Source organism: Centroberyx affinis, unplaced genomic scaffold, assembly GCF_046629955.1.
Source record: "Centroberyx affinis isolate AG114_WGS23_722 - 3 ecotype Tasmania unplaced genomic scaffold, CSIRO-AGI_Caff_v1 ptg004317l_1, whole genome shotgun sequence".
NCBI lineage: Eukaryota > Metazoa > Chordata > Actinopteri > Beryciformes > Berycidae > Centroberyx > Centroberyx affinis.
The window spans coordinates 72,125-87,969 of record NW_027282027.1 but is presented as its reverse complement, the minus strand read 5'-3'; the positions used below and the strand labels follow the sequence as shown (position 1 = coordinate 87,969).

The following is a 15,845-nucleotide window of genomic DNA, read 5'->3' as shown; positions in this document are numbered from 1 at the left end:
GCCCCCAGGGCCTGTTGTCATGGCGATACAGGTGCTATTCCCACCGACAGTGTCAGTGTTTGTCTCCACGGCGCTGTCCCTCCTCAGCCTGGCCCTGGTCCTGATGCTGTGCGTCATTAGGAAGAAAAGAAGGATGGAGGGAACATACAGGCCCAGTGCAGAGGAGAGGAAACAGGTGGGAGGGGGCGGATCAGAGAAACCTGGCCTGCCTTTACCGCTGCCCAAGGAGGAACGCCTCATATGACACAGGCACATGCATAGACCTGACCACCCACACCTTCACGCTACACACACCTTCACTCCATGGACCAGATGTGGTATTTGGAAACTTTTGGATGAAAATCTTGTATATTATGATGTTACTGTATCTCTGTTTTTCCTCCAAATGTGCCAGGATGTTCCATGCTGCAGACACACTGTCAGTTCTACAAGTTGTTATTCTTTATGATATGAAAAGAGGAAATAAGTGTCATTTTTAAAAGTTTGTTGAAGCTTTACTCACTGTCCTGTTCCCATATCAGCATTTGAAACACTCTCTTTCGCTCTGCCACATAAGGCACATGACCTGAAGTATATTTTGTATTTGTACAGAGGTAGTTTGTCTATATTTTTACAATACAAATACTCTATTTATATAAAAAAAAACATATGTATTATCCTGTTTCCAATTATGAAGAGTATTGAAGTATTGATTAAAAACACTTAAGATGACTGTGATGCACTTTGAAGCTCTGAATATTTTGATTTCATAATAAAAAATTAAATCAGCATATGTGTGAAACGCAAGGTGTTTTGTTACTGAACAAGGAATGTGCAAACCAAGTGAAGTTTAGGGTCCAGCAGGTTCAGTCTCATGGTTCAGTTTCATGGTATGAATCAACTTTTTCTTCTAATCTTATGTGAAGAGTTGCCTAAAATGGATTCATGTGTGTTAATCCATTCCTTAGAATGATTATTTCATGTCAGTTTCTTTTGTCAGGGAGTAGCTGATGCAGATAGTCTCACACACACTTGCATAACATATACAGATGTTTATGACAAACTGCTCAACTTGTTTATTCAGTATAAAGAAATTCATTTATTTATTCATTTTAGCCATGCTACCTTGTGGCCTTTATACAAACTGCAATTTGCCAGTCATTGCATCAAGCAGGAAAGAACTTGAGAGAAAGAACCTCATGTTTAAATATTTGCAAAATGATGGCAAGGTAACCTGCCAGCCAGTCAGTTGGCCTTTAAAATTAAGCCTCAAATCTCTTCTTAAGTTCAGAGACTTTGATGGGAGGTGGGTCTCCCTCGTCAGTTGGTTCTGAATGGTTATCCACACCTGATGGGGTATTTGAGTCATTTGGGGGGTAAGCCTGTGCATTCTCCCAGTTACGCAACATGCTGCACGGTCTCCCGGGTTCAGCCAAGCTCTTGGTCTTGAACTTAACCTGGAGGCCTTGCCTGGAGACCTGTGGCTGGAACCGTGTCATAGCAGATAACACCTTTGGAGGGCAGGATGTGTTTCCCGCCTCAGGCTCCTGTTTCCTTCCCGCTTCTTCATTCCCTTTTCCCTGACCCACATCAGGTTTAGAGTCGGGGTCAGCGGCGAGGTTCTGAGACGCAGGAGAAGCTGTGGTTTTCAGACTGACGGTCTCATCCTGTCCCTGATGCTGCTGCGCCACCTCTGCACCGTTAGGATGACAGTCAGACTCGCGATCCAATGTCGTAAGTCTGTTCCCGTGCAAAGATCCTGTGATCTCTGCACCTTTCTCCTTCTCCTGGTTCTCCTGTCCCTCTTCCTCTCTCACTAGATCTTTCTGTATTTCATCTTCTTCTCTTTTTATCTCACTTTCTCTTCTCACGATGACCTCCTCAACCAGATCTCTCTCTTCTCCCAACCCTTCATCCTCCTGCTTCTCAGCCTGTTCTGTCACAGTTTCCCCTTCAAAACCCATTTTCATTTCCCGATTGTCTTTCTCTCTCTCTTCCTCTAACATTACTTCCTTATAGTTTGTTCTCTTTCCGTCTATTTCTTCTTCTCCTTTGTTCCCATTCATTGCCACCTCCGTTTCCTCTTCTTTCCCTCCCTCCCCTCTAATCTCCCTCAGTCCCCGTTCTTGTTCCCCCACTTTGCATGACACCAGCAGACTCTCTGACCCCTCCTCCTCTGGTACGTTTGCATCCAGCCAATCAGAGTCCTCTGTCAGCTGTGATACCTCGTCTGTGGTTTGTAGCCCCTCCTCCAGGTTCCAGCTGTGCAGACTGTCACTGCCACTGATGGACAGAGACAGACTCTCCTGGCTGGGGTTGGCTGGACCAAGCTGGAATACACAACCACAGCCACAGGTGATGCACCAGAGATGACCTTTGCGTGTGTGTCCATGTGTGTGTGTATGTATGTGTGCGCCAGTTTCTCCCTGTTACCTTCCTGATGTAGTCATGACTGTCAGGTCCAAATAGATCCAAGCTGCGCGTGCCATACAGCAGGCCGCGTTCATGGGAGCTCCGGGTGCTGAGTGTGTCGAAGATCTCCCCCAGCAGGTCCATCTCCTCCGGGTCACACAGCAGCGACTCTTCCTCCTCCTCTTCATCCTTCTGGAGCTCAGAGTCAGGCTCAGCTGCAGGCCTGGACACAGCCCTGATGCAAATAGATAACAAACAGACGCAAACAAGGAAATACATGTTGCATATTCTTAACTTTCTTGGGTTTCTAATTCTCCAATTCTTCCACCATATCAATTATTCCCCCTCTCTCTCTTACCCATCCCAGGTATCTTCGGGGTCCTCTCTGTTCTCCTCTCTGGGAACCCTGTGTTTGTGACCAGGCCGACGAGGACGAGACTAACATGAGGCAACATAGCATAACAAAGCAAGGCATTTGCCACAAAACAGCCCCCCGATAGAAGCGATAGATGTGGGAGTAAATCACAATACAGCATTGGAAATGGAGCAATATAGGATGCAGAATAGCACAGTCAAGCAGTATCAGACAGCAGAACATGCAGATTAAGTAATGATGAGGACAGATGTTGGTTTTATCTGATACAATTTTATAGGAGACTTAAAATTGATAATATTTACAGTTTCTGAATATGAAATGTTTAATGGGGGTGGGTTTGATTGTTTAGAGGAGATGTTGTGGCAGATCTCACCATTCCAAAGTGTTGCGTGATAGGTAGGCGGTTCTGTAGAGAGTCGGACTTAGCACGGCGGTGTGACACCGATCCACCTCTCTGAAGGCTGTGTGCTTCACTGTGGTCCTGCTCCACACACACACACAAGAAAAAAAAATTTACAACCAGGCCAGATTTTTCATCCATTCGCGCGCACACACACACACACACACACACACACACACACACACACAGACACACACACACACACACACACACACACACACACACACACACACACACACACAGAAACATGCACCCACCTTGTTTATCAGCAGGTTTTTCAAGCCAATTTTGGTGAAACCTTTGGCCTGGGAGAGATTGAAAAGATTATTAAAAGTGTTGCTTTTGTAATGCAGATAACATACACAACAGAGCCCTAACTTGCCTTCCACCCAGTTATAACACACCTCGGCTTGTGCTTACCTTCATGTTTGCCTTGGACTTCATATTGAGGATGAGCGCTCCTCCCCCTTTCTGTCAAAAAAAATAAATGCATCCCTATTTCCCACTTCTCAACTAGATGGGGGCAGCCATCAACAATGTTTCATCAATCAAGTTTCAGTGCTATTACAGGAGTCTTACCTTCAGGTTACCAACTAACTGTTGATAAGATTTGTTTCTTCCTGCAAGCAGACAGAGAGATAGAAATGAGAAAGAGATAAGTGGGTGATAGAAAAGTTTGAGATACACACATATACACACAGATACACACACCTGCCGTTGTTCCACACTGTAGAATCTCCTCTTCAAAGAGGTCATCTGGTTCCTTCCCTTTGTTCAGAATCTCCAGGCGGCAATCAATAAACTGAAAACCAAGATTTTCTGTCATTTTCAAAATAGCATGGCAGACTTAATTTCATGTAAATCGTCTCAACATCCAACCCAACATCAGGTCTCAAGTAATAGCCTGAGTCTTATAGTAGCCTAGAATGTCTTCAGATTTAATGTAAAAAAAACCTGGTTCAATAAATTATGAATCTTATGTTTCTGTCAGCAACATCAGAGCATGCCTCACACGTCATTAACATTTCTCTGAAATGTTGTTAGAAAAAGCCTGTCTTTCTCTAATAAATACCTGTTCATTTTGGTTGTGAAAGCAAATTAACACACAGCTTTCAATTACAAGTTTTATGGTATGTCAACTGCTGTTCTGACATGACATGAGGATGTAGATAATAGATTTACAGAGTCTGTCCTGCAGAGGGCAGTATGCTGTATGACATGGGGAGCTACTGTGTACCTGTTTGAAGAACTGTAGATGAATGGCACTTTGTAGGAACTGTCTCATACTCTGAGACCTGTGATCTAGAAACAGCTCCTCGCTGAACCACATCTCACCCTCCTGTAAACAGAGATAGACAGAGGAAGGGTGCAACAAAAGAGAAGAAGTAAAAAAGAAATCTATTTGAGCTAATAAAAGTAGTGTCCTGTGCAGCTGTATAGTACAGGAAAACAATGTTTGCTGTGCATGTATATGTGCACTCATACACACTGATTTTCTATTTCAATTATCCATCTTTTAGGTTTTCATAATGCATGGAAAATGGAGCAAACACCACATTTTTTTTAACTAAAATTGTAGGTGAAACGCACCTTTCACTCTATTGTTGTTATTTGGATTATAAAAAAACAAAATGAAAAGACTGCAATACATCTAGTCTACGAGTGATTGAGTTTTAATTCACCAACACTCTTAATGCATCAACTCTCACAATTGGACTCTATGAACAGTTCACTGCCACAGGATCATGCCACAGTGTTTGGTCTGACCTTGTGTCCCTGCAGCGCGTCCCTGTAGCCTCCAAACAGCAGGGCCTGCGCTCTCAGGAAGGCCTTGGCCACGCCCCAGCCAGGAGACACTGCCTGCCGCTTCAAACACAGCTTCAGCCCCGACATCTGGGGACACACAACAGAGACTGATACACTGACACACACACACACACATTCACCTACGTACATACATACACGTATACACACAGTATTACCACATCTGAAGGTATCCTCTTCAGGTCGTCAAAGGGGGTTTCTAGTGTGTTTGTATCCACGTTCAGAATCACGACTTCCTCCAATCCGCGACTCCTCACCTTCTGTCACGCAGGCAGAGACACACACTGGTCAGTTGGGTCTGTCAGTATAGACTTTAGAGGTAGATTAATAGATTTGGTAGTATTATTTTAATGATTAATGTTGAAAGAATGGTGCGCAGATAGAAATGGGAGCTTGTTGCGTTATTTTAATTAGCACTTTACCTCAGTAAGACTGGTGTGGACCCCTATGAGGTAAGGCATCGGTGCACTGCAACCAAAGGAAAAAATGGTATTGGAAATTAGATAGAGGTAGATACAGTAGATAGATAGATAGATAGATAGATAGATAGATAGATAGATAGATAGATAGATAGATAGGTAGGTAAAGAGAGAGAGACAGAGAGAGAGAGAGAGAGAGAGAGAGAGAGAGAGAGAGAGAGAGAGGGAGAGAGAGAGAGAGAGGGAGAGAGATTTATCACCAGCAGTAGTCCAGCAGGTGAGGTGGCAGGACGGGGATGAAGATGTGTTGCCAGTACATGGGGTAGAGCACTGCACTTAGTGCATGGACACAGGCGGTCAGCTGCACAAAACACGATGTACAGGGTGGTGTCAGACCATGAAAACACACACAACACCCTAACTTATATGTGTGTGCATGCGTGTGTGTGTGTGTGTGTGTTTGTGTGTGCGTGTTTGTGTGTGCATGTGTCTTACAGTGCTGAGTTTGCTGGCAAAGATGAGGATGCGTCTCTCAAATAGCATGCTGGCATAGAGCTGGAGCAGGTTACCCACATCAACTGCTACAATCAACTCTGTCAGGTTCCTCTGAAAGACAAACACACACAGACACACACACGCACACACACACACACACCATCCCTTACTGTCTGGTATTGATGGGTAAATCAAATATGTTAAGTACTTAAAATAAAAGCTGCTTATGGTGCACAAATGTGCAGTGCAAAGCAAAAAAATTTACTGTAGAATGCAAATCCTCAGTTTAGCATTCTGTCATACTCACACTCTCAGGGATGGAAGGAAGACTCCTGGGGTCTGGAGCAATGAAGTAAGGAACCTGGGGAAAGAGAAAGAAGCAAAACATTATTAAATGCATTGAGAAAGTGACTGGAATTAATGGACTGAATTAATTTCAACTGTCTTAGTATCATGAGCATCGTACAGACATACTGCGCCACTCTGACTAAATGATTAAAATGGCTGCATTCCAAAATGCTATGCATCCATTTGAAAAAAAAAAAAACTTAACCAATGATGATACTATTGTCAAAAGACTAATGACTTTAACAGCTCATAATACACTCTATTTTCACACCAGAAATAATTTTGTAAAAGTAAGCACATTTTTTTTCAAGTGGTGGATATTTCATTTTGGAATGAAACTTCAAATACAAAAAACACATGAGCAAGGACACTACCAGAAGTAGATTTGACAGATCGAGTCATCTCTCCAGTTGATTTGGGTTATTATGAATATATGCGTAATATTAATTCTTCCAAAGGTCACACTCAATTTCAAAAGTTAGTCCACATGAGGTTAATTTTGTCTTTAAGAGTTCATTCGGTTAGGAGGGTAAGTGACGACAAGGTTTTAGTCAACAGACAATACGTTTAGCAGTCAAGCAAGGCCAGAGTTGAGGTTTTATTGCAGAGGTTAGTCTGTGTCTGGCTTTGGCCGTTAGTCCAGACCAAGTGGTTCCTCTGGGACTCACCCCCTCTTGTCCCTGTGGGTGTCCAACAGGGTGACACACCTCTGTGCTGACCAATAGCTTCTCTCCCTCAGAAAAAACACAACACACTAACCATTTACGGAAAAGGCCATAAAAGTCAAGTCTGACTCCTGGTTCTCATTGTCTAACTCAGACTTACCATCTGCAGAGTGACAGATCCAACTGCCAGTGGTATGGGCTGCTTGTACAGCACAGCCAGCAGCTCTTTCATTTCATTGGTCTGTTGAGAGGAATATGGTTGTAGACACTAATGATATTCATTCAAGGTGGTGTGGATTAAAGGCAAATAGAAGACCAGAAAGACCAGAAAATAAACACAAACAATCGAATACAATAAAATACCCACCTGTCCTTTTGTAAGGTAATCAGCCAAGTTGTTGAGAAGTTTGTAAAACACTTCAAACCACGGAAGATAACTGTAACCAAATTGATAAAAACTGTTTTCATCATGGTATTAAATGTATGGTTTACCTTGCCATAAGAATTACTCGCACTACACACACACACACACACACACACACACGCACACACGTACCTGAGCATGCAGAGGCAGGTCTGTGTGCTGTTGGTGAGACGACAGAAGCCAAACCGCTGGCATCCCTCGAGGTCAGTCAGGACAAAAGTAAAGTGCTGCACCGCCACTCCATCCCTCACTCTGAACAGACGGTTGGATGGATGGGGGGATGAACAAAGACAAATAGAAAGACAGGAAGACAGACAAACAGGCACAGAGAAAGATGAACTGGAGTGTAAAGAAAGACAGAGGCAAACTGATTATAGGAGAAATAAACCTGGATTTGCAAACCAGCTGCACTCACCTTTGTATGTCATAGGGGAAGCAGAATCTGGGCAATGTTTTACAGGACTCCTAGGCAGTGGGAGAGAAACGTGTGTGTGTGTGTGTGTGTGTGTGTGTGTGTAAAAGGTAAATTGATATGTAAACTGACAGAGAAAGAAACAATCTCTAATGGTCACTTTTTTAACCAATATCATCCCAATATGACATTACATCCACAAATATTATACGTTGCAAAGAGCAGCAGACATGGCTGGGTACCTCATCACTGAAGTCCTCTGGAAACTGAAACAGAAGACCAGGATCTGTAAAAGAAAAGAAAAGAAAAGAAAAACACATCTCATTTACTTCAACAATATTCAGGCTCGCGCTTTCAGTTTGACAAAAGGCCCTACTAAGCTTATATGCTAATACTAATACTAATAATAAACTTTATTCATATTAAGTACTTCTAGAAAAGCAGAGTTTTCAAAGTGCTCTGTAAAAAGGCATGCAAATGAGTAATAGTAAAATATATATAAAAATGAAACAAAAATAGCATAACACATTCAAAAGAAAAGGTGAGAAAACTATCAAATGCAAGAAGCAACAAATGATTAAACGTGGGCAAAATCCAAAACATTGCAAGTCTATAAAAGAGCTCATTCTTTTTGCCCCCAGAACACACACACACACACACACACACGCGCACACACACACGCACACATCACACTCCCCCCACCCAGCCCCTCTTTAAAAAGCAAAATGCTGGCAGGTTATTATGAGACATTCTCATATGGATTCAAGTGTGACTAGACAGGCTGTGTGGTTTTCTGATCACATGACAGGAAGTATGAGCAACTCTCAGCTCAGCAGAAACACCTTCATTCCCTCTATCTCACTCTCCTTTTTATCATTTTATAATAAAGTGTACACAAATCAAATAGTATTGCCTTTTTATGTTCTTTTTTTTTAGCCAATTTAGGTGTCAGATAGGTGGAGTTTGACGTAGGACAAAACAATGAGAAAGTTAAGAGAATAACAGGAAAGAATGTGAAAAAACAGTTTATCACTCTTTTCTACGACTGACAATTGATTCAACACTAAATCTATATGGTCCTGCAGTTGACCTCTCCCATCTGCCACTCCAAGCAGGCTAAAACAAATGCTAATAAATAATTGCAAATACTAACTGGCCCCAGGTTTGCTGCTGAGAGAGAGAGAGGCAGGGGCAGACTTTGGCACAAAGCACAGAGGACTCACCTTTGTCTCTGGCTATGGGACAAGTCGCTTCAAAGAACCAGTAGAACGTCCGCTCAGGGTTTTCTCTGGCAGGAAAAAGCATTCACAGCACTGATGGTGAGAGGAAGCCCAGCTGGACACATTACCTACAGCCTGTCACCCACCAAACAAAGTGCTGAGGCGTTCATGTGGCCTTGCAGTGAAGCATATCTCATATTACGCTATTCACAAGTCCCCAAAACCAAGGAGATTTTGCTCTCCACTGAATATAGAACTGGGTTAGCTTTAGGAAAATGGTAAATTGTGGTGTACCCATTACAGACAGGACAAATCTAGAGATAGAGTTGAGTCTGAAAATGTTAAAACATTCAAGAGTTGACCTTCCTTGACAATCACAGAGGGAGATTTTGCTCTGCTTTTGGATAAAATGTACCGTGAAGTGTTTGGCAACTCTATGATAGAGGGCAAAGTTGCTGTATAGGAAACTTCCTGTGCAGTTGTGAGAGGAAGTAATAAAAGCCGCAAGAAAAGACAGACAGAAGGGCAGAGAGATGATGGAGGTAGAGTGAAAAATGAGATGTTAAACTTACTTCAGTCTGGAGCCCATGCTGTCTGTGTGTGTCTGTGTCCATGTGGTTTTCCAGGAGGGGAGAGATCTTCAGCAGGCGTGTTGGATAGGAGATTTCTAATGCACTGATGGTATCAACAACCACAGACAGCAGCAGCAGCGGCAGCAGCCTGCACAATCAGCAGTGGAGTGAGCGAAACACTTCCTGATCTGTGTGTGAGCGTGTGTTGGGTCCTTGTGTGTATGTGTGTGTCCTATGACGTCTTTCAGTACCACATCTCTAAATTCTCAGCATTCAGCTCCATTTTTATTACTTTCTCTTTTGATGTCTGTCTTTTTCTCTGTCTTTACAAAGAGTCCTAAATGTACAGCATGCGCACGCACACACACACACACACACACACACACACACACACACACAGACACCTCCTATCTGAATGTGCAGCTACAAGAAGATAAAAATAGGTAGAGACTTCCTGCTCAGTGACCTCAGTGAAGTTTGTATAAGACCAAACAAAATGATCCCTTCTTCCCTCTATGCTTGATTTGATTTTTTCATCGAGTCTTCACATAAACATTGGAACTATTGCCCATTCGTGCATTACATATAGAAAAATCAGCACAAAAGGACACAGCCGTGAAATAACTGGGCTTCAAAATGTATCCTTGGGATTCCCCTCGTAGTGTGGAAGGAACATCAGAGTTGCGACTGACGATCGATCTGTTTGTTCATTGCCTTATTTAGATGGAAATAGGTCCTTTTATTTGTTTGGTATGTCATCAAAATGATAACATGACATGACGTTAAAGTAATATTTAATGTCATGTCAGTGTTCAATCGAATAGGCTTAAAAAAACCTGACTCTTTACTTGTATTGTGTATTTTGCTTTGATTCCCTTGATACCAGTCAGGACAATATTTACTGTTGCAGGGCTCATAAAGACACTGGAAATGAGGGAATAGGACGCCAACATCCAGGCACAGGTCAGTACTGTAACAAGTCAGTACCACATCCTAACTACAGTGCTCAACAGAGGCACTACCGTGTTCAGATATCACACTGCCCCCCTTGTGGTGTCCTAACGTAAGTGCCTTAGTCATAGACACTGCAGACCTCCATTTTGGGCTACCTTTACAATAGTGTCACCCAAAGTAAACCAAATATGGGCCTCTACAAATTTGTGTTGTCCCTCTAAGGCAAATGATTAGATATTCTGATTGGCCTATTTCAATCAAAAATACATAAGGTTAGTTATCTACCTGTTTCATTAATTTATATATAATGTAAACATAATTAACTTTCTACCTTGATTAGTATTCTGAAAAATGTATCACACAGAAGCACTTCAAACACACAAAGACGAGATGATTTTTCCCCACAACTTTATTTCAATCTATGCCAAATTAGTCAGTTGAAAGCAACGGCTCTTTAGAATAAGTGACAAGTATGGGCTTGTTTTATGGAATAAGATAAATAAACATTAACAAAAGGCTACTGACGAAAGACCACAAGCACACCTGTGTTTTAAGCTACCTCTAAATGAGCACTGAGATGGGAGAGTGAATTTAGTGTTGGGAGCCCTACTCTGACTGGAGGGAGGGGACTGTGGAAGAGAGAAGAGAGGCAGAGAGAGAGATGTGGAGAAGGTGAAAGAAATAGAGAGGCAGTACAGGAGTTAAGAGAAAGAGAAGTGACAAAAGAGAGTATTGTAAAATAAGAAGAAAGTCGGAGAAAGAGAGCAGAGTAGGACTGAAGTAAGTGGATGGATGGTTGGATGGAATTATGAGAAGGGGTGAGTTTAGCCTCAGGCCACCTCCTCTTCTCCCTCCTCCTCGAACTCGCCCTCCTCGGCGGTGGCGTCCTGGTACTGCTGGTACTCAGACACCAGGTCGTTCATGTTGCTCTCCGCCTCCGTGAACTCCATCTCATCCATGCCCTCGCCGGTGTACCAGTGGAGGAAAGCCTTGCGGCGGAACATGGCGGTGAACTGCTCGGAGATGCGCTTGAACAGCTCCTGGATGGCGGTGCTGTTGCCGATGAAGGTGGCGGCCATCTTGAGGCCGCGGGGCGGGATGTCGCACACGGCCGTCTTGACGTTGTTGGGGATCCACTCCACGAAGTAGCTGCTGTTCTTGTTCTGCACGTTCAGCATCTGCTCGTCCACCTCCTTCATGGACATGCGGCCGCGGAACACGGCGGCGACGGTCAGGTAGCGGCCGTGGCGCGGGTCACAGGCGGCCATCATGTTCTTGGCGTCGAACATCTGCTGGGTGAGCTCGGGCACGGAGAGGGCTCTGTACTGCTGGCTGCCCCGGCTGGTCAGGGGGGCGAAGCCGGGCATGAAGAAGTGCAGACGGGGGAAGGGCACCATGTTGACGGCCAGTTTGCGGAGGTCGGCGTTGAGCTGGCCGGGGAAGCGCAGGCAGGTGGTCACTCCGCTCATGGTGGCGGACACCAGGTGGTTGAGGTCGCCGTAGGTGGGTGTGGTGAGTTTGAGGGTGCGGAAGCAGATGTCGTACAAGGCCTCGTTGTCGATGCAATAGGTCTCATCTGTGTTCTCAACCAGCTGGTGCACAGACAGGGTGGCGTTGTAGGGCTCCACCACTGTGTCCGACACCTGGAGGGAGAGGAGGATGAACGATGAGGAGGTAAGCAAGAAGAGGAGATACAGAGTAGAATATAAACCCAAAACTAGCGTGACATGAGGCCTAACAGATACACTGTACCTTAGGAGAGGGCACCACGCTGAAGGTGTTCATGATGCGGTCGGGGTATTCCTCGCGGATCTTGCTGATGAGCAGAGTTCCCATACCGGAGCCGGTCCCACCGCCCAGGGAGTGTGTGAGCTGGAAGCCCTGCAGGCAGTCGCAGCTCTCAGCCTCCTTCCTCACCACATCCAGGACTGAGTCCACCAGCTCGGCTCCCTCTGTGTAGTGGCCCTTGGCCCAGTTGTTTCCCGCTCCACTCTGGCCTGGGTGCAAAAGGATGAAGTTAGTTGCAATCTGGTGTACTGTAGAGGTCTGGCTCAGTCTCAGTCTTCAAGCTACCTGTACGTTTTCAATCTGTGTCTTAGTTTATTTTACAATCTAAAACACACATTTGCCTAACCTCTCTGTATGGCGTGTGCTGTTTCTCTACATTTACAGGTAATTTGACATTTCCTTTTCCTATGTGATAAGCAAGATGTGTTTGAGTGTGGCCGGTCATGTCCATACCGAAGACGAAGTTGTCGGGTCTGAAGATCTGTCCGAAGGGGCCGGAGCGGACAGAGTCCATAGTGCCTGGCTCCAGATCCACTAGGATGGCCCTAGGCACGTACTTCCCACCTGCAACACAAATGTATATATGTCAAGCCTTTTGATTAAAAATGGCTTATGGACCATTAGGAGGCTACCTTCAAACTGATGCGTGTGTTTGTGTGTGTATGTTGACAGTCCTGACCTGAGGCCTCATTATAGTAGACACTGATTCTGTCCAGCTGCAGGTCGCTGTCTCCATGGTAGGTTCCTGTTGGGTCGATGCCATGCTCATCACTGATCACCTCCCAGAACTACAGAGAGGTCCATAGATAGATCAGAGAGAGGGACAGAGAGAGACACAGACACAGACAGAGAGGTTACATGTGACCAGGGAAATAAAAAAAAACATGCATTACCTGATCTGATTTAACCTACTGTCATTTTATCATGAACACAGGCTAGTTCTAATGTGAAAATCTTCTAAGTTATTAAAATCGACCTCTGGATCAGAGACACGTACATGCATAAGAGATGCCCTCACAGGATGTGCAGGCCTACTGTTTGAAAAAAGAGTTCATTGAAAACGTCATTGTTTTCAGCAGAACATGTTTATAAGGCTGTAATTACCGTTTAATCTGGTCTAATCTGTGTTAATGAATACCGTGAAAATGGACGCCAGGCTACCGGCGTTCCAGTGCATTCGGTGTCTGAGAGTGAGCCACACCCCTCCCTCCCTCTCTCTCTCCCTCTCTCTCTCTCCTCTCACTCTCTCTCTCAGGCCACACACTCACACACACACGCACACACACAAACACACGGGTGTCGTCTGTTCGTTCATTCATTCATTCACTCATTTCCTGGCAAAATGTCTAATTTAAGATAAAAAAAATCAGTGTTCTGACACATGGAGACTCTCACAGCGACACATTGTAACGCACTGATGTTCCAGGTTCAGGCCCATCCGCTCGGAAAAAAAGGAAATAGCGGCGAGCATCGGCGACAACAGCGGGGATGTCTCGGCTCGCCACCGCCCATCCAAAGGATGCTATTGTACGCTGCCTGTATCGGACTCTTATACAACAATGACCACTATGTTGACCTATATAGGAGGTTTGTTTCCTGTGGCGAGCACAGTCCTAAGGCCGACGCGTAGGCAGCAACAAGGATAAGCTTGCATTCAATCACAAATCCTGCCGTCAAATTAAACCTTTTGCCGTCGCATTTAAAACGCCGGTGGGCGTGTGCGTGTGCATCTCTTCATACCTTCGCTCCAATCTGATTCCCGCACTGTCCGGCCTGCAGGTGCACGATTTCACGCATGTTGAGGCTGGGGTCTCGAGTGGCTCACTAAAAGCTGGAAAACGGCGGTGTGGATTACAGGGTTCAATCTCCGGCTGTTCGGTCCTAGCCCTCCCAGCTCAGTCGACAGTCCGAATGGCGGAGAGTTGCGTATGAAACTGTCTCGCTCTTCCTCGATCCGCGGCTGCGCCGTTCCTCCCGTGCTGCAGCATGACGTCATCTCTATGACAACCGAGGAAACCGGGTACAGCCGGAAAGGGGCTTGAATACCTTCGAGCAGCTATAAAATCTCTTTGCGAGCAGCACGCACAAACCGGTTGGGACGGACACAATTAAAGCGGATTAAGGCCCGAGATTAAACTTTTGCCACAATGGCCAGACCACTAAATAAAATACAGGCCTGAACCAATGTGTAAAAAAAGCCTAATAAGTGTGTGCTGACATTCCATGTCAATGTGAATGAATGAATGAATGAATGAATGAATGGACAAGCCTTTAGCGAAGTGGGCTACGGATTGATGGATGGATAGATGGCTGGACAAAAGCTTAAGATAATAAAACTGCATGGCCCAAGTATTTCTGGAACAAACTAGTGGTGTAGGCCTACATGGTAAAGTGTGTGTTCCCGGAGGCTTTTATTAGGCATTTGGTTTGTAGGACAAATGAACGTGGCACTATGGTTTTAACTGCGACCTGTCTCTGGCTCAGGGACTCAATCAGTTAGGGAATAATAAAAACCTGCAGGACACCGGACCTCGAGGGCCTGAGTTGAGTAGGACTGTCACAGCCATTGTTATGTTTGCAGATGAGTCAGTTGTACTAAACCTTCTTCATGCTGATGAAATAGCCTAAGTCATGGTCATGTTGTTGACATTATGTTGCCTCTTGTGTCAGGGCTTTCCAACAGCATAGGAAACTTTTCTCTGCCCCCAATGAGACTGTATATTGTATTGTTATGCTTCACTTAAGCCAATACATTTTTTTCCCACAAAACTGGACACGGTCATGGAGTGACTGTGCAGTAAGTTGTCATACACACTAACTTGTAAGCTGTATGGCCTCCACCATCAAACTGGCTTAATGTTTTTTCACTAGAGGATGTGGCCCTATGCAACATGTTATAAACCAATGTTTTTGTCTTGACTTGATTTTTTATCGTTTATTCATTATTCTGTAAACTGTTTGAACTCACTACCACAACTAAGACCTAAATGGCCCCAAAGCTCCAATTCTCTATATATATTTTGTTTGTGCATGTTTTTGTGTTGTAGAGTGATTTGTGTGAATGGAAATGGCCAGGGTGAGGGTGGGATGGGGTGAGGTAGATGCAGTGACCTCTGATCTGTTCATTGGGCAGCTCAGGACAGGTCCTACTGTCCATCACTCATCCTACAGTACATGTTTTTATTGTTTATTGTGGATCCCTAGTTGATGCACAAGCGACAGACTAGTCTAGCACCCTGTCCTCAGCACCCTGCTGGAGCTCTGTGATGATGTCAGCCGTACCCGACTCTAGCTTTTAGGTCTCCTCCTTTCATTATTCCATAATGGCCATTCAAGCAGCCACTTTCCACTCTCCTTTGTCCTACCATCCTCTCTTTCTCCAGGTGGGCGGTTCATTATTCTTGTGTTGTAGGCTATATTCGTAATCATTACATCCTCTTCACTTGCTTGATTCTAATTCTGATTATTATTATTATGTCGCTGTCAAGTAAAAAGCCTGTATCTCCAAAATGTTAACTTTTCAGGAATTAAGAAAAACAGCCTTGTTTTAGCTTGAT

General features: G+C 44.5%; 2 protein-coding genes across 14 annotated transcripts; both read right to left on the bottom strand.

The window, feature by feature from the left end:
• Window positions 1-1,048: 1,048 nt before the first annotated feature.
• Window positions 1,049-9,698, bottom strand: dennd1c (DENN domain containing 1C). 3 transcript variants are annotated; one of them, XM_071543444.1, is made up of 23 exons: window positions 9,547-9,698; window positions 8,978-9,042; window positions 7,997-8,040; window positions 7,758-7,807; window positions 7,475-7,594; window positions 7,286-7,355; window positions 7,079-7,159; window positions 6,922-6,987; window positions 6,213-6,266; window positions 5,906-6,016; window positions 5,671-5,771; window positions 5,414-5,459; window positions 5,150-5,251; window positions 4,935-5,060; window positions 4,405-4,506; window positions 3,879-3,969; window positions 3,747-3,787; window positions 3,588-3,638; window positions 3,425-3,472; window positions 3,141-3,248; window positions 2,750-2,829; window positions 2,413-2,626; window positions 1,049-2,309 (listed from the first exon to the last, which is right to left on the bottom strand). In XM_071543444.1, the coding sequence occupies exons 1-23, from the start codon at window positions 9,561-9,563 to the stop codon at window positions 1,242-1,244; spliced, it is 2,856 nt and encodes a 951-aa protein (XP_071399545.1). In that variant the 5' UTR covers window positions 9,564-9,698; the 3' UTR covers window positions 1,049-1,241. The 3 variants fall into 3 exon arrangements, with proteins under 3 accessions (XP_071399545.1, XP_071399546.1, XP_071399547.1); XM_071543445.1 differs by having other exon boundaries at window positions 5,150-5,248; XM_071543446.1 differs by lacking the exon at window positions 6,922-6,987.
• Window positions 9,699-10,904: 1,206 nt separating this feature from the next.
• Window positions 10,905-14,213, bottom strand: LOC139664578 (tubulin beta-4B chain-like). 11 transcript variants are annotated; one of them, XM_071543454.1, is made up of 6 exons: window positions 14,029-14,213; window positions 12,968-13,076; window positions 12,742-12,852; window positions 12,253-12,497; window positions 12,040-12,143; window positions 10,905-11,565 (listed from the first exon to the last, which is right to left on the bottom strand). In XM_071543454.1, exons 1-6 carry the CDS (start codon window positions 14,083-14,085, stop codon window positions 11,331-11,333), a joined length of 861 nt encoding a protein of 286 aa, XP_071399555.1. In that variant the 5' UTR covers window positions 14,086-14,213; the 3' UTR covers window positions 10,905-11,330. The 11 variants fall into 11 exon arrangements, with proteins under 11 accessions (XP_071399555.1, XP_071399556.1, XP_071399549.1 ...); XM_071543455.1 differs by having other exon boundaries at window positions 10,905-11,570; window positions 12,072-12,143; XM_071543448.1 differs by having other exon boundaries at window positions 10,905-12,143; window positions 12,959-13,076.
• Between the last annotated feature and the right edge of the window lie 1,632 nt (window positions 14,214-15,845).

Coding starts and splice junctions, on each gene's coding strand:
- dennd1c (XM_071543444.1), bottom strand. Junction 3,249..3,424: donor AAAACCTGCTGATAAACAAG/GTGGGTGCATGT, acceptor TGTGTGGAGCAG/GACCACAGTGAAGCACACAG. Junction 2,830..3,140: donor TCACGCAACACTTTGGAATG/GTGAGATCTGCC, acceptor GCCTCATGTTAG/TCTCGTCCTCGTCGGCCTGG.
- LOC139664578 (XM_071543448.1), bottom strand. CDS start 14,085: ATGCGTGAAATCGTGCACCTGCAGGCCGGACAGTGCGGGAATCAGATT. Junction 12,853..12,958: donor TGAGGCCTCAGGTCAGGACT/GTCAACATACAC, acceptor TTTGTGTTGCAG/GTGGGAAGTACGTGCCTAGG. Junction 12,498..12,741: donor ACCCGACAACTTCGTCTTCG/GTATGGACATGA, acceptor TTTTGCACCCAG/GCCAGAGTGGAGCGGGAAAC.